Source organism: Lepidothrix coronata, unplaced genomic scaffold (assembly GCF_001604755.1).
Source record: "Lepidothrix coronata isolate B3197 unplaced genomic scaffold, Lepidothrix_coronata-1.0 Scaffold212, whole genome shotgun sequence".
Lineage (NCBI taxonomy): Eukaryota > Metazoa > Chordata > Aves > Passeriformes > Pipridae > Lepidothrix > Lepidothrix coronata.
In genome coordinates this window covers 888,486-906,188 of record NW_016690392.1, presented here as the reverse complement: position 1 = coordinate 906,188, position 17,703 = coordinate 888,486, and the positions used below count along the sequence as shown (strand labels likewise).

The following is a 17,703-nucleotide window of genomic DNA, read 5'->3' as shown; positions in this document are numbered from 1 at the left end:
TTTGGTTGGTTTTTTGTTTGGTTGGTTTTCTGGTTTGGTTTTTTTTTTTTTTTGCTGTTGTTGTCTTTTTTGGTTTTTAATTTTGCAGTGTTACCTTTGGGTCTCTCAGCGAATTGTTAAAAGGCACAAAGCTGGCAGATACTTCAAACGCTCTGGTGTGTTGTTTGCTCTTTCCCAGAACAGCCTAATTTAGGGCTTGAAGGAAATAGGGCTTGAAAAGCTCACGGCTTTTGATGCCGTGAGCTTGGTGTAGGCTTTTAGCTCCACTTGAAGCAGGAAAACACTTCAGGCAAATGCTATGCAAAAGAAACTCGTTTTTCCTTAGGAAACTGACACAATGGAGCACTTAATATGCCTTTTTCCTACCTTTTTCTCTCAAATATTTACTACACTTTACAGTCACCAAAAATAGTTGCCAATATGCTTTCGAAGAGCTGAGACTTTGTCCTGTAATACCCCAAAGTCTGAGCACGTTTTTGGGTTTAAAGGCCAGTTTATAATTTCCATCTGAAACGTGGCTGAATATAATTGCAGCTCTTTCTTTCTTGTCCTTTCCTTCATTTGAGACTCTCGTGGTGGTTCTTTGACTGGCATATTTTGGCAAGGGGGGAATTTGCTGCTCTGGGTGGTCACACAGAGCTTGGTGAGCTGCAGTTTAAGTAGAAATGAACCCTCTGCCTGGAAACAGCTCCAGAGTGTTTTGAAAGTGTTGCAAGAGAGATCTCTGAGGAAAAACTCCTTGCTTTGACAACATCAGAGGAAAAGAATCATAAGATAAAACCTTAATTCATAAGGTTTGGCAGCTGAATTGCATCTGCTGTTGAAATTACAACACAAAGAATGGGCTCTGTTAATTTCTGCGCCACTAAATCACCACTCCAGTGACTTGTACGGATGTTTTCCCAGTTGAAGTTTGATCTGTAAGCCTCCCATTCCAATACAGTTCACGTTGAGTTGAATCGCTCTTCGTGCACCTGACGTTCTTCCCAATTTTTAAAATTCACGTTTACAAGTTGGCTTAATTTCCAGGGTTTTCCTAAACTGTGATTTAAGGCAAACCTCTGCCTCTCTCTAAGGTTGAAGAAGAAATTGGTACTCTCAGGCAAGTTCTGGCAGCTAAAGAGAGGCACTGTGGAGAGCTGAAGAGGAAGCTGGGTCTGACTCCCTTGGATGGGTTAAAGCAAAACCTGTCCAAAAGCTGGCACGATGTCCAAGTCTCCAACGCGTAAGTGTTGCTTGTGATGCACATGTGTTTAAATAAGTCTATGTATGACACTTCCCAGCAGTGTATTTCAGAGCTCTTCCTTCTCCTCTGGTGGGTATGTAGGGTAAAAGGCACTTAAAAAAAAATCATTGCTGTTTTATGTCTGCGGAAATGGAATTTCTGTATGTGTGATCTGCATAAATTGTTGCTGGATGCTCTTTCCCGTGGGGTTAGAGATCTGGATCATCACTTAAACAGTCCAGTTTGCCCATTTCTGCCCATTTTTTGAGGCAGAGGCAGCTGCTACCTTGCCCTGAACTCAGGCTCAAAGGGAAGTGCCAGGAGTTTCACAGCTGTGCTGCACAGTGCTAGTTCAGAGCGTTTCCTGGGTCAGACAGCCTGAATTAAAAGCCTGCATTTCCTAGGAAAAAAATGTGTGATATTAGTGTTCATTGCCAGAGCCATCTCTGCCTAAAGAAGGTGTGAAGTGAGACTGACTGTTCCTGAACAGGTATTAAGGGTACGGTCACTGCTGTGCTTGACAGACCCAAAAGTAGAGTCCAAGAGGTAAGTTTGACCCTGCAGTGGGTGTCAGGGACTCTGGGTGCCCATAGAGGCATCATTCAGGCTAAAAAGTCTCCTCTAACTGGGATTTGGAGTTACTGACAGTGATACTGCAGAGCAGATCATTGAGCTGTTCATCTCACTGTTTACTCTTTTCCTTTTCTTCATCTTCCCTCCTCCATCCCTGCCCCATTTCTGTTATTCCTTTGTCACTGAAATCTGTGTCATTGTCTTCTAAAAAAAAATGAATATTAAAGTTATATTCATTAACACTTTCTGTTTCTAGTTATGTGAAAACATCTGAGAAACTTGGAGAGTGGAATGACAAAGTGACACAGTCTGACTTGTGAGTGCCTCGGGCTCCTCAGCATCGCCTCCTTGCTGCCTTCCCCGATTTGTGCTGCTCCTTGTTCTCACAGGCATCAGGGCTTGGTTGGGAGCTGGAGGCCTGGTGAAGCAGGATTGTTACTTCCAGCATGCCTGGCTTCCAGCTAGAAACATCCCTCAGTTGCAGAGGAGATGAGTGAATGTTACTGCCATCAACTCTCTCATGGTCTTGCTGTTGCAGAAGCAAAATTCCAATCAGTTACCAGACCACATTTTATCTAAAAAAAAGAGAGGGGACAAAAGTTTAACCACAGTTTCCTTTCAGCTGGTAATTGGTAGGTCAGTGTGGTGTTATCAGATGTCTTATTAGTGAACCTCTATCTTTACTGTGAAACCGTTTCTCTTCTCATCATCACATGTGGTAGGAATCGGTTTGACTGTTGCCTTTCTGTATGGCCACCTGGGAGGGAAGGGGCTGGAGATGCTTCCCTGTAGCTGGAAATAGGGGCTGTGCAACTGCCAGTGTGTTCATGAGCTTCTGAAATCTTCTGCTTTGATGTGTGAACCTTCTCCTGATCTCAGCACTAGAAAGCCATGAATTTTAGTCTTTTCTGTATATCCAAGCAGGTGACAAATGCAGACAAAGAGCTACTTCTGCTTCTGGAAGATATTCTTTAATTGTATTAGACCTCTGTTCATGTTAGACACGAATCATTGATTCCTGCTTCGTAGCTGAACCTATGGGAGCCCTTTAATGTTTTCTGCACTGAAGTTTCTCTCTCTCTGTCCTCTGTTGAAGGAGATGATGATTTAGCTAAGAGGAAAATGTGGATCGGGAGCATCCCATCATTAGGCAAGGTGGCAGTGGTCTAGTTGGAGCAAGTCAATTCTGAGTGATGTGAACTGCCTGTGATATCTCACCTCTGAGCTGTCTGAGCTGGGAACAGCCACATTCTGTAGTGCTTGTGTGTGTTTTGTACCCCCAGTGTTAGTTCTCACAACCCCTAAGGTACTGTGGGTAGAGAAATATGATTTCTAAATATTAGAAAACAAAAGTTTTGAGTGTTTGTCCAGGTCATGCTGTATTGGTAAAATAGAGCTTTGTGTGTGGCAGTCAGATTTTTTTGGCCCTGAGCTCAGTTCACTGCTCTGTGCTTTTAATACAGAGCTGCCACAGCATGTAGGAAGGGAGCAGAAGATGCAAAGTCTTTCAATTCCTGACACCTTCTGAACTGCAGGCTTTGTTTCTTTGTGCTCAGTGTTTGAACATGCTTAAATAAAAGAAACTGGGGCTTAGGTGTCTCCCTGCCTCTCAAACAGCTCTTTTCCTTCTGGCTGTAACAGAGAGGCTGAAGCTGTTGTCAGAGAACTAAAGCCCTTGATACTGTAAGTGTAAAGAGTCACTAATAATGTGGAAAGCATCAAAAGAAGCATCTGCAGTGAATCTTGGTGCTGCCTCTAACCTCCATTGTGTTTGTAGATATCTTTCAGCCAGCAGCACACTGGAGGACTGGAATGAAAAATTAACTCAATCAGAAGCGTGAGTGTCTTAACCTTCAGCATTAACAAATGCCTTCCTGACAATGCTGCCACTAACATGCTGTGCCCCTTCTCTCAGTCCTCTGCTTTCACTAGATCTATTTAGACATTTGTCTTTCCCAGCTTTCACTTTTTTAACCCAATAAATGCCTCTTCTGGGAGAGGGAGCTTTTCTTCAAGCCAATATTCAGACTATTTCATTGTAGTCCAAGTAATACTTCACAAATTCCTACCTGCTCCCAGGAACTAGCTGAAACCCCTGGGTAGGTGAGACCTGTGTGCCACAGGTTATACCTTGAGCTGAGAAGCTGTGGAATAACCAAACTGATCTCTTTTTGTGCTCTGCAGAAAACAGGGGATTTTTTTTTTTTTTTTGCTGTGGTACCTGATGAGAACAGATAGAGCTGTAGTGTCCAGGGCAGCTCTTCTGGCACGTCGGGGCCACAAATGCACTCAACCAGCTTAAACCTCACAGCTGTTCTACTCCAGTTGTTGACTGCAAAGCTCTTTTAGCCATGTTTTTATTAAATGCCTGAAATTAAATTCTCATCTGGACTAAATTATGGAAGGATATTAAGGAAGTTGCCCTTTGTCCTTCTCGCTGTGCCTTTCCCACAGTATGTAGGGCAGTCCCTTACAGTGCTGCAGTGGGAGCAGGTAGGTCGTGTCACTGTTTTCTGAGCTGATTTAAACCATGGTAAGGTAGGTCTTAAGTGGGAGCCAGCTTTTCCTGTTCTCTGGAGAGGGTATGAAATGCAGTCCTTGAAGCTGGCTGGTTATCACTGTTGTGTGTGAATAGACAGTTTTCTTCCTAAGATGGTTCAAAGAGGAGCAGAGATAAAAAGTAGGAGTAGCAGAAAAAACTTTCAAGTATGCAGGTCTACTTTCAACGTTCCCTGGGTGTTTTCTAGATTAAGAAACTGTAAACTGTCAGTATTTCACTTGCTAAGTAGAATGACCTTGGTTTTTATGCTTGCTGACAGTGTGGCTGAGTCCAGGGGTGTTTAATCAGGGTTCCTCCCTGGGTGTGCCTGCTAGAATAGAAAACTTCTGGTTGTATCTGTTTCCTTGTACTTCATAAGCACCAGAAATGCGGCGGAAACGTGCTTTTGTGGAGCACTTAGGGCCTGAATAGCTGGGGCACGTTAGTTTTCCTGCTTGCTTTGGCACTAGGCAGCGACAGTCAGTGCTGGCAAGGTGGAGGCTGATTGAAATGGAGAGGTGAGGGGGATTGAAAGGTGAAATTCCAGCAGTGCTTCAGAAAGCAATCAGAATTTCTGCTTCTCAGTCTGAAGTTCAGCAAGTGCAAAGAGGCAAGTTCAAGAAGCCCAAGGATGAGGTTTTATTCATACGTTTTGGGGGTTTTATGCAAATGAATCGTCTTTCCTGTTTCAGAGCTACTCTGCATTGTAACTAACAGGACTGAACTGGGACTGGGCCTAACTGCCAACCTCACAGTGCTTTTGTGTGCTGTGGAATTTCCTGGTAGTGGCCAATCCTGGCCACAGACTTGCCCTCTGCATAGGCAGGGCAAAAACCATCCCAGTCTGTTCCTAGATCCGGTTTCACTGTAGCCAGGGCATGAGATGACTTAGATGGTTTGTGTCTTTAGCCAGACAGCTCAAATGGTGATTGCTGTATAAAAGCAAGTGAGAGGAAGCTGCTATTAATGGATAAAGGAGGATTTGTGGGGGCAGGTCTTGCTCTTCCCTGTGGGGTTCATAGGAGAGGGGTGCAATGAAATATTGAAATACCACGGGATGAATAGCACAGGGCAGAGATCATTTCTGCAGCTTGTGCTGCAGCCAATTGCCTGTTAGTAAAGCAGGGTATTAACCAGAGCTTATATTTATTACTCACAGATTTGGATTATTCCATTGTGCTTTGTGCTGGTGCTAAGGGAAGAAAGTGAGTGCTTGTGAATTTAAACCCATGGAAAACCTGGCCATGGTGCTTGCAGGAGAAGAGTTGCAACTTCTAGGTCAGGGCTGGGCGTAGTTAAGTTGCATTAAAGCCTTGTATAAGCTGATCCCTGGCTGTCACAGATGCAGCTCCACATGTGTGGCTGGTGGCAGTTCTGGGTTAGAGCTTCTCATCCCCCTGTGCCTCCCTGGCTCTGCCTCCTGCCTGGCAGTGGAGAGGTGTGTACGTGTGTGTGGGAGCTGTGGATGCAGGACTAGGCTGGCCATCTGATCCAGCTGCTGCTTTTTTGTTCTTCCAAGTTTATGTTTAATCCAGGCAGTTTCCTTGATCTAGATTGCTGTGCCAGCACAAACAGTTGTGCTGGAGGAAGGAGCAAACTGGGGCAGAAGCAGCAGCACCTGAGTGCTCCATCTTCAATGATATTAGAAATTTTGCTGTCAGGTATGGAAAAAACAGATGGAAAATCTCTGGTCTTTATCTGCTGAAGCTGGACCTAATACCTGGAAGCTTGCAGCGTGTGCATGGTGTGATGGTGTCCCTTGAGGCTGTGAACCCTTCCCCAGTGCTGAGCTCTGGGACCCGAGTGCCAAACAGACCTGGAGTCAGCACTGCATACTTTGGTGAGCACGAGGTCTTCCACATTTGTTAGGCAGCTGTAAATCAAATCCCATGACAGGGCTCAGCCAGGGAGGAGCCTGGCTGCTGAAGGCAGGTTCTTCTGGATTCAAGAGGAATTTGTCTGAAAAATATGTAGGTTATAGGAATTCTCTTTTAGGAGCAGGAAGAGAGAAGGAAAAGCTGATGCAGTTTTGCCCTGCTCTGCAAAAGTCTCGTGTACATTTGTTATTCAGAAATACTTGTCTGTGGTTCTTAAAAAAAAATCCCAACAAACCATCATGTTGTAGTTGGAATTGCTCAAATCCAGTTCGGGTGCTGTGGTGCTGTCCACACACTTCTGTCTGGAGAGAAGGAGCTGTGAGTAAGTCAGCTGTCGCTGTGGTGTTTGTAGCCAGGGGAGCTCAGGCATGAGAGAACTTTAGGCTGTTTATAATGCCCTTCTCCTAAATGTCCTCATCAGGCAAAAAAAATAATCTCAAGCTGAAGTATTTGGAATAAGAAAACGTGGCTTAAAATGTTGAACTTGTTTTCCAGCCTGAGTATTTTCTTTATAGTTTCAAGAGTGACATGAATCTAGATGTTAATCACCAACTGGGGGACAGTTTAGAGAGAAATCAGCTAATGAAAGTGGCTCAAAGAATCTTTGTTCCAGAGATTAGTCTCATCTGAGGGAAACAAAGGTTCTCAAGTGTCTGTCTTCTCCATCTCGGGTATAAGCTCAAATAATCAGCTGACAAATACAAGCTGTCAGACTTCTTACCTACTGTGGTTAATGGTAACTGATAGGAAACTTCTCTACCATTTATTTCTAAACTGCAGTTGTAGAGATAATGCTGATTCCTGCATTTCTTTTCTGTATGGTGATGCTGGTTTTGCCTCTTGCCGCTTTCCTCCAAAACCTAACACAACAACAAATGCTGTAACTTCCTCAAGGCTGCAAGGATGATATGGAATAGGTTCCTAGACTTATTTTTCCCAAGAAGTCCAAAAGATAGTTGAGCTATTGGGCTACAATGCTGTGGTGTTACAGCTTCCACATGGAAAGTTGGTTTTGCTTTGCTTTTTTTGCAAATGTTTGTGTCAGATTTAAGAACATACAGTCAAAATGGTAAAGTGAGTGTATGGAAAGGTTAATCCTACACTTCCAGCTTTTTAAAAAACTTCAAATATTTGGATATATGCAAGTCAGTGAAGTCAGTGCAGCTCACTAATCTAGCTTCTTTGCTTTAATACGGGGTCCTTTTTCAAAATTGGGGGGGACACTTTCAGATCCGACCCAGTAGTTCAATTTATGATGTTTTTTTCTACTTAGTTACAAGAAGACCCAGGAAACCCTTTCCCAGGCGGGACAGAAGACTTCAGCAGCCCTTTCCAATGTAGGTTCTGTTATCAGCAGGAAGCTTGGTGACATGAGGTAAGATTCTGGTTTGCACTCCAGTGCTTTGATCTTGGTTTCAAACAGGAATGAGACTTTAGACAATGACCAGGCTTATTTTCATTTTTCTGCTTAGTTGGCAGCACACTGCTGTTGATGTACTACTCCCCTGTGTGTGGCCCTGTGCATTGTAGTTTAGGACAGATTAAACACTTATCAAAGAGTTATTGGTGATATAAAGCCTGTTCTGAGGCATTTAAGTTTGATTTGGTTTAGGAGAACTGACTGAACATTTTTAGAAGCCTTCCCCCTTTTACTGTTATATGGTTTCTCTGCAGATTTTATGTCATATGTACAAAACTAGTATTAAAGTTTCCCTTTTCCATTCCTTACTGGATTATGGAGGTGTGTTTTCTCAGTGTTATTTTTTCAGATTAGAGAGGGGTCATCCCTCCTGTGCTCTGTTATGATTTAAAACAGGGCAAAGTCTGGATGCTGCATTCCATGTGGTTTCCAGCCCCGTGTGTTGACATTCTGTGGAAAAGGGCAGCATGTCTTCCAGGCACAGTTATATCATGTTGGTTGGAAAATACCAGTTGATTCAGAAGATTATGACAACATTAAAAATTTGTTGCTGTGGGTGGTGATTATCTCGATTCATCTTAAGCGGATGACCACTGGAGTAACCACAAATTTAAACCTCTCCAAACTGGGAAGAGAGGCTGGTTCCCCTGGCTGAGGTTCTTGCTCTGTGATGTTCTCAGCTGTACAAAGTTCAAGGTTAAAATTGGTGATTTACCTGCTCTTCAGGACTTTAAGCTGGAGCCCCACTAGTGGCACCATCCAAATTTTTCATGAAGAATCCCTTGACCATGTTTTCCTGGATTTGAGAGTTAATTCTGAATATACAGCCTATCAAGGTTAATAAGGAAGGATTCTTAGAGCTTGTATTTAACATGCTGTATCAGACCTTGGATTGAATGGGTAGCTGTCATTCTTTGTAGGGAATTTCCTATTCCACTGTGGCTGTGAGTATCCGAGTGGTAAGAACTTGTTGGCCTCTGATCACATAGTACTCTGTCCTCAATGAGTTGGTTACTGTGTTCCTGGAGGGTATTTTTTGGTGTTTTCAGTTGCTCACATCTAAATTTGGCAGAGGACTAGCTGGCTCCCTACCCTTTCCAGCATTCAAGTTGTAACTTTTCTTTCCTGGAAACTCCCTAGTCTGGTGGAAGAAGATATTTTCATGTAATCACAGCAGATTGCAGATACTGGCACAAGATGTGGTGGGAACACATTTTGCCAAACTGATAAGTAAATTTGGTGCCTGACTTCTGCAGTCTGGCCAGGCTGTTGCAGCAAAGGGATGGGAATGGTGCTTTTTTGGGACCAAACGGGGAACTCCTGAACCAGTGTTGCCACCAGCAGGAGCTGTTTTGACAGGCTTGGTCCTGCCTGTTTTCTTTTAGTTGGGAGAATGCAGGTCATGCAGCTGCAGAGATGTTTGTGCCATCCCAGGAGCAGATGATGGAGGGAGGGGACTCTGGGCTGCTCTCCTGGTGACAGAGCTGGCCTGGCACAGTCACTGTGAAAATTGGCCCTGTAATCAGCTGGCCTAGGAACGAGCCAGGCCTTTGCAGCAATGGTTTTACATGGCATCAGTCACTGAATTAAACATCTGCATTCCTTTTTATAGCTAATACCTTGGGTGAGGTGTTATGAAATAGAGGCAGCTTCTGTCTTATCACTTGGGAATCCCTGCCAAAGTTATTTCAGCAGGATTTGTATTTGTGGCTCTGTGGGGGAACACAGTAATGATTTTTTTTTAAGACTTTCAGTTTTTCTCTGCATATATAAACAGACTTCTGTCTCCTGTGCTGCATCCAAGTCTTCCTATTTCTGATTCTGAATGAGGTTTAACTCTGAGCATAAGTTTTTGCAGGAACTGTCCCACTTTTCACCCTTGCCAGGTGAAACTCTGGTGTTCTGGTATGTGATCAGAGCTGATGAGGAGTGAAGTCTGTTGTATTGCTGTGATCACTGCTCTGAACGAGTGGGATGATTTCTGCTCCCAGAGAATCTCCATTACAGGCCTTGTAGCCTACACTGCAACCTCCATTACTGTACTCGGGGTTTTTTTTCCCCTCTTGCACTACAAATTCACTTGTAAAGCAAGTTTATTTTCCACCACTGGAAGTGTTGAGATAACAGAAGGGATTTCCTTGTTTAGTCAGCCTTCACTGGTTGATAAATGCAAGGAAGGCGTGATGAATGGGACAGAGCCTCGGCTGCACCGAGGGCGTAGGCGTAATTCCATTAAAAATGCTTGGGCCAAAATGTTCTTATATACAAGTAACGTGCCCCTGGGTTAAATCTTTGGGGTTGCTGTATTCTGGTCAAAATAATTTCAGATGTTCTGGGTGTGGATTGTAAGGAGACCTTGTGAAGTTCATGTTGTAACCGTGTGCTTACTGCATTAATGCTCTGTTGGATTGAGGGGAGAAAATGTACCTTAGTGGGTTGGATTTTTTCAAATCTTGGCCGGTTCAGCCTTTTCTGTTATCTCCACCTACAGTTAAAAAGTAAATTGGCTTTTAGACATTTTGTTCCTGCATTTTACTGATTCCAGTAAACTGCAAAGTTGGAGTGTTTTCTTTCTGTTGCTGCGTGGGTTTGTGTCCACCAATGCACTTCACGTTGTCTGATGAACTTTGCTGCTGTATGTAATGCTACAAGCGAATTCATTATGAAATGTTAGCCTGATCCCAAAAGTACCTGCAAATTCCCGAATCAATGCAAACTCGAAATCCTTGTGGAAGCAGGAAAAGGGTTACTGGAAGGTCCAGGCCAAGATACTGAACAAGCGAACCAGTTGCTTGTGGTATTGCTTACAGAGCAGCTTGGTGCATGGATGTGTTATCTATGTTGTTCTCCTTCAAGCAACAGTAAGTAGAAAGTTAATTTATTTCACATGCAAAGGCAGCATTTCAAGGAGTCTGCCCTGCCAAAGAACCGACTTGGATGCATAGGGAAATGAAACCACAAAGCCCAACGTCTTCACTCTGGCTGTCAGGAAAAACCCTTGTGCTCCTTGCCAAGTACTTCACATCCAGCTTGCCATGGCTGCTTCCTGCAGCAGAGACAAAAGTTATAGTTATATTTAAGTGGAAGAAAACACTGCTCTGGCAGGAGAAGCTCCTTTAGAGCATCCTGGTGATCTTACTAATAGAAGTAGAAAACCCTGGTCTGTTGTTCTGAGGTGCTACTGCATTGCAGAATCCCAACCTAAAAATGGGCAACCAGGTTATGGAATAAACACGATACCTTTAATCTTATCTTTATTAGGCTGCAGTGCATTCGTTCTCTGAGCTGTAACTTTATGATTTTCAGGCTTGGCAAGATAACGTGCAGGTATCCATTGCAGGTTGGCCTTAGACAAGTTCTCATCAGAAGTCCAAGCAATGCTGTCTTTGTATGAGAGACCATGGGGGGATTCGGGGGAAGGAGGTATCTCTACCAGTTTAGCTGGTGCTTGGTAAAACCTTCAGTTTAGAAAAAAAAATGCTTAAAACAAACATGTGAAAGCAATGGATAGGAATAGGAAAAATGTTTTGTTTTGCTGTTGCACACCCACTCCTTCCCCTCCCCAGCACCCTGGCTCTAAGTTGCTGGAGGTGCTGTTATTGCTCTTTGAAAAATATCTCTGCTTGCCTTGAGTCAATGAAAAGCATTGGTTTTTTGCTTGCTTCTGTGGTTTATTTTGAGAGGTTTTCTCCTGAGTAGTTGACTTTGCTGTCCCATGATTCTGTGACCGTGTCCCTGCGTTTAGTGTTTAGCTCTGCACAAGTTTCTGACTGTTGCTTCCCTTTTCTCTCTGCTGCCCGTGGCCTCTCCCAGGGCTCACTCCATCTCGCATTCCCTTAGGTAAGATACCCTTCAAGGCTCTAAAAGAGCATTTGTTTCTGTGCCAGGCCCTTGCAGACCTTAAAGGGGAAGCTGGTTATTTAAGCCTCGCCTACACTTTTGACACAGATTGAGAAATCTACCACAGACCAATGCCCTGGGATTGACTTTTGTATCACAGTTGCAGTTAAATACTTACTGTCCTGTATCTGGAAAATGAAATTCTGGGCTGCAGCTGTTAAATAAGGGGAGAGAGGGCTGACTCTTACCACTTGGGTTGTCCACAGCAGCCTGTGTGTGGACAGTGAGTGCTTCAGACCCAGGGTTCTGCTGCTTTTGCACGGTGTCAGTGTGAAATTGTCATTAACTTTTCCCTCCTTATTCCAAATGCTTCCGAGCAGCAGTTACTCCATTCGCCACTCCATAAGTATGCCAGCCATGAGGTAACGTAGCACTGTACCTGTGTCTGCTGCGTGGGGCTGGGGGGTGGTACAGCTGCCTCCATTGCTGCTGGGGTTTTTGTTCTGACTTTGCACAACTGGTTCTCTTCTCGAGCAGACCCTGCTCTGAGCATGGATTAACCACAGCCTGCAGTTTGACTGTTTTGGGGGGGGTTTTACCCGCTATCTCTTATGGTTAATTAGCACATGTGTTGTTCTTGAACTAAGCACAGTGTTGCACCTGTACCAAAGTCTGATTGAAATTTGCAGCTTTCAGGGGTCCCTGAAGGGCAGGATTACAGTTCTCTCACAATGTACAACATGGCCATTGCTAATACCAAGATGAATCCTAACTAGAACCCTCTGTCTCCAGCCTGGGACCTCAGTGCCCTTCTCAGCCTGCCCTCGTGGTGCCTTAGGTGGTGATCTTCTTGCAGGAGAAATGACTGCCAGGGCTGGACAAGGCCCACAGAAACTCTCTCTGTTCATTCTCATTCCAGATCAAGGGAGGTTATTTTATGGCTGCAAATATAAAGCAATTCCTTGGAACAAAAATAACTGAGATGAGACGAGTCATCTCCCAGCGCTCCTGCAGCCTGGCCCGGGGGAGCAGCACTATGAGTAATTGCCTGGTCTGGAAGCTCAGTACAGAGCTCTCCCTGAAATCTTTTGCCAGAGAAAGCAGCTTGTTGGGTTGTCAAACAATTGACCTGGTTTTCTTTGCTAGAAATATGAAATGCTCTGATTAATTTATTACACTGTGGTTTTCATGAGCATTTCCTGATGTAAATGATCACTCCTGTAGAAATAAAACTGCTGATAGGTGCAGGCACGTGGCCCTTCCCCTTCCCGCCCACGGGATGTGATATGGGAAGCTGAAGCCTTTGTTTTAAACTCTTCTCAGCTTTCCCTTTCCATTATTTAAAACAAAATGTTTTTAGTTGGAAGCCTTGTAAAACTAAGAGCTGATTTCTTCTCTGCTTACCGTGCCTTGATTCCCCAGTGAACTAGGACTTGTTTCCCTCAAGATTCTAGCTTGAGCAATTGAGTGGATTGCATGTGGTGTAAATGTTTTCCTCCAGAGTTTGTATGTGGTGTTCTTGCCTGGTGTGCCTGAGAAGAGATTTGTGCCAAAGGCTGTGAGGAGCTGGAAGTGTTCTGGGTACTGGTGTCACTGCAGGGGAACAGCCACAGAGCCCAGTCACGCTGTGCCATTTGATATGGTTAAGAACTAACTTGTCTTGATTTGTTGTTTTGATTTTTTTTTCCCCATCTTCTTTCTTCAAGGAATTCTGCAACCTTCAAGTCCTTTGAAGATAGAGTTGGGACCATAAAGGTAACAGTCTGCTTTGTCTTGTAAACCCACAGTATGAAACCTTGCGCAGAAACTTTAATTTCTGCAATGTTTTTCTTGTAGACTAGTATTCGGGCAAATGGCCTCTCAGATATGTGAAGTCTTGGCTACAGTAGGTGACCTCGACAGGGGGGAATTGACTTGGTATTCCCAGGGCTGGTTTCTTGTTATCCTCACTCTCTTCTCTCCTTCCAGAACAGAGTGGTGGGCAGCAGGGAAAACAGCACTGACGGCCTGCACTCCCCCTCGGGAGCTGGGGACAAGTCTCCACAAGACAACGCTCCTTTCTAGACCTGGATGTGGCTTTGCACGGCTGTGCACAACTGGAAGAGCCCCCTCCCTCCCAAACCTTCACCACAGCAACAACATGCCGATCCAAGAAGGGGCTGAGAGCCAGTCAGGAGAGATCCATCCTTCATTCATAGACACTGCTGCTGGATCCAAGTCAAATAAAGAGAATGCAAAGTTTTGTACACAAATAATATTTTACACTAAAGTTTGTAGATTAAATGTATCACTGCTGTCCTTTTGGGAGAGCGTGTGTAAGCTGGAGTTTCCTTAAAGTAGCTCAGAAATGCAACTGCTATAGATAAAAACAGTTTCCCCTTGTCTGACATAGCTTGGAGCAGATCGTGGCCCTGAGAAGCACAAGGAGGGCAGTTACTGGAGAAGCCAAATACATGCTAAAGCACCTTAGCTTTAGCTTCTGGCTCCATTCTCTGTGTGGGACATGCCATGCAGCTACTCTGGATGCTCCCAGGCTTCTCCTGTTACTGTTTTCTCTGGCTCTCATTGGAGCAGCCTGGTAAACGGGGTAAACAGTTGATTTTTTTTTTTTTTTCTGAGCTCCCAAAAGGGAAACTTCACTTAGCAGCTGCCTCGTTGTTACACTAATGCTCTAGCTTTAACAAAACTAAGAATCTTTATTTTTAAATGCAATGAACTTTAAAGAAATAAAGCTTAAAAACAGACAAAAAAAAAAAAAAAGCTTTGGCATCATATTAGGGCGATGCTCCCTTGGACTCTGAAGCTGAATTGCAAGCCTTACATCACTTACGCTTTACTTGTTTATGATTTGTTTTCTGTAGAGAAGACTGCAAGGTTTCCAAAGCTGGTTGTTGAGCACTGGAGTTTTGCATCATGCAGTCATAGCAGCATGCTTATAAAGCCAGTTCTTGTGTTAAATTCAGTGGTGCACTCTGTTTCCCGAGTGTATGAAACTTGCTTCTCCCTTCTCAGCTTATGCCTTCGTTCTCGGAGGAGGAATTTCTGGAGGCTGGAATATGGATACCATTGGAGGGACTTGACTCTGCTCTCCGAGGGCTCCTCCAGCTGGTACATCTGGCTGTGACTGGATGGGTTTCTCAGTTGAAAGCCCCAGCTCTAATTTTGGTTTACATAACTGGCAGAGAGTCACGGAGCTCCCTCAGTCCCCCCAGGGACTGGATGTTTTGCTCTTTTGATGTCCAACTTCATTGCTCAGGAGCTGACAAATTCCAAGTTTTCTTCTAGAGGCCTGATCTTATTCTAGTGCCTCCACATAGAAATACCTAGAGTGAGCAAATCTGTGCCTTAGAGGCGAAGTGGGACTTACTCAGGTCTTTAGACTTATGTACATATCTGGGTAGTTTTAGTGGTTTATCACCCGGGAGGGACTGAACTGTCTCTGACCCTTTAGAGAAGCAAGTTTTGACACTGATGTGATTAATCTCCATTTCCCCCACCCCTGCTCCCCTCCCTCTGCAGACCTGGGGATGAAATGTTAGTGGGCAGATGTACTAGGCCATAGGTGGAGTGTAGAGTGTCGTTCACTGGCGCTCCTTGTTTGACTGGAACTGGCCTCCCTGCGAGGAACGGAGCCAGTGAAACGGGGACTGCGGGAGCTTGGGTATGGAACTGTTTCTCTTTAAGATAAAGATTGAGGAAACTTGTCAATAAAGGATTCCTTTGGGAGAAAATGGGGTGAATGTCGTTGTCTTCTTCTGTCTGACAGCACCGAACTCTGCTCTTGGGTGCTTGTTATGAACTTGTCAGGTAAATACCGACTGCCTGCAGCAGCCTGAGGCAAGAAACAACTGAAATATTCCGTCCTATCCCTCTGGGTCATTGTCTGTCAGCTCTCCAGATGCTTTCTCATGAAGGAATGTATACTAAATAATATTTACAGTCTGATATTTCCTTTTCAAGATGCAGGACATGGTTCCCAAGCTGGTTCCCGAGCTGTGCCTGTGCCCTGGGCCAGGGAGCTCCAAGCTCCATCACTTCGCTCCCTTTGCCACTGGTGCTGCAGGTGAACCTTGAGCTTCCTGAGCTTCCTCGAGCTTCCTGAGCTGGGAGCGTGGGACTGCAGTCCCAGCAGTAACCTTGGGAGTGGGAGCTGAGCCTGGAGAAACTTCTAATGTGGAAAAGCTGCAGCTGTGGTGCTGGCGCAGCTTCCCGGCGTGATACCTCAGGGAATCTGTTGCCTCCATGGAAGCTCTGGCAGTCAAACAACACGGCACAGGGGGAGCAGTGGATGGCTGGCTGGAGCTGGGAGCTGCTCTCTCTCAAGTTTAAAAGGGCAGCGGAGAGCAGGCAACTATGTTGTGAGAGAGGCCAGCAGAGATCTCAGTGTGCTGTTTTCAGAGGAAGGATGCCTGGCTAGGCTTGAGGCACGTGCTTGGAGGTGAGGGCTTGGGTTTGGTTTTGTGGGGTTTGGGTGTTTGTTTTGAAGGTTGGGAGTCTTTTTACTACTTTACTTCAGTAGGTAAAACTACATCTCTGCAACTGGGGTGAAGAGCAGAGGGGTTGGTACGAGATCTGATCCTGGAGGAGAGACACTGCCAGGAACGCCCAGGCTGCAGAGCTGGAGCTGTGAGAGCCCCAGGGGCATAGGGATGTTTTCCACCTCCCCACTCCCTTCCAGCAAGGAATTTCGGGTGTTTTGCAGGAAGGATAATCAAACCTTCCCTTCCTGGTTACAGGCCTGGCAGGGTTTCTGTCACGTCCTGGCTTCTAGGTGTGCTCCTGGCAGCTCTTGTGGGTGCAAACCCCTGTGTTCCTTTGTGGCTGGGAAGGAAAGAAGAGTTTGGGAAAGTCCAGTGCAGGGCACTGGAATTCCAGAGTCATCAGAAGGAAGCCTCCATCACTGTAAGTGGGAGGGTGAGCACCTATGCCCAAAGATGGGACAGTTTGGGCAGAGGAGTGTGAGGTGCAGGCGCATCATCCAGAGCGTCAAAGGTGGGGGGAAGCCGTATTGCTCCATCCCACAAAGTGGGAACAAGCAGATAAACAAGAGAATCAAAAAGTAACCAATTGCAAAAAGCTGGAAGGAGCCACTTTTCCCTGCTATCACTATGTCCCGACCCTCAGCCTTAACTGCAACCAACATTTTTTAAGGAATTTGACATTTAGGCTTGTGAGAGGGGTTGCACAACCACTCCATCAGTGGGATCCTGTGCTCATCCCTGACTGTGAGTGGGTAGTGTCCAGAGCCAAGCACCAGCCCTGGGCTGCCAGCCTGGACCCAGTCGCTGTATCCCTGTTGGTGCTGGGATGGGCTCAGCATCTTTTCTTGGGCAAAGACTCCATGCAAGGTCAGTGCTGGGGAGCCCCTCAAGTAGCTGGTGTTCCAGAAGAGGAGAGGTCACAAGAGTCCTCTGGAGCATCAGTGCTGGAGCTGGGCTAGGGATGGAGCTGGATGGAGCAAGGAGAGGGTTTGGGTGCATGATTCATGGTGATGACTCTGTTGGCAAATGGGATCCATCGTTGTTCATTTCTTAAAAATGTGAGTCAGAGGCAGCAGATGGGAAAGGCCATTAGGGCTGCACCGAGAGGCCACAAATGCCAGCAGGGCCATGCTGGAGCTACGGGAGGGATAACTGGAATGAGTGTCCCTGCACTGGCATTCAGGTCACCTGCTCTGGATGGGTGGAAGTCAGGCTTTTACCCAACAGTGGGGAAACAGCCACCTTCCCTGGGGAACAGCCAGGAGCACCAGGAAAGTTGAGCAACTGGGAAAAACAGACTCACGAGCTTAAAAAAACCTGTTTTGCTCTAATTGTAAGCACTCTTTTGTTCACTAAAGGGAACTGGCTCTGCGCTGAGCTCCTGGTGCCCGGAAGGGCCAGTGGGGTGTCAGGATGGGACCCTCTGGAGCGGGGCAGGGGGTGAAGGTGATGCCCAAACCATATATAGAACCAGGGGTCGGTGAGTGGGCACTGGGCTGAGAGTCTGGTCAGTACCACAAAGGCAGTGAACCCCCAGGCCTGCGGCACACGGGTGATGTGCTGGGCACGTCCCCTGTGCCACTGCGGGCCCCGGCCCCACCGGAGCCCCTGTGCCTCTGCTCCCAGCCCCACAAATCCCCGTGCCACCGCTCCCCGTCCCTGTACCGCCATCACCGGCTCCTGTGGTGCGTCACAGCCCCCGGTCCCTGAGTCACAGCCCCCCGACACTTTCACCGCAGCCCCCGGTC

General features: G+C 45.8%; 1 protein-coding gene across 1 annotated transcript in view; it reads left to right on the top strand.

Annotated features, from left to right (window-relative positions):
* The window catches only part of TPD52L2 (tumor protein D52 like 2), a 15,222-nt gene extending 1,446 nt beyond the window's left edge, over positions 1-13,776 (top strand). The window contains exons 2-9 of the mRNA XM_017833153.1: positions 1,054-1,225; positions 2,055-2,114; positions 3,576-3,635; positions 7,488-7,589; positions 11,448-11,474; positions 11,855-11,896; positions 13,181-13,229; positions 13,443-13,776. Coding sequence (XP_017688642.1) covers positions 1,054-1,225; positions 2,055-2,114; positions 3,576-3,635; positions 7,488-7,589; positions 11,448-11,474; positions 11,855-11,896; positions 13,181-13,229; positions 13,443-13,538 — 608 coding nt within the window. The 3' untranslated portion in view covers positions 13,539-13,776. The remainder of the gene's footprint in view (positions 1-1,053; positions 1,226-2,054; positions 2,115-3,575; positions 3,636-7,487; positions 7,590-11,447; positions 11,475-11,854; positions 11,897-13,180; positions 13,230-13,442) is intronic.
* The last annotated feature ends 3,927 nt before the right edge of the window (positions 13,777-17,703 follow it).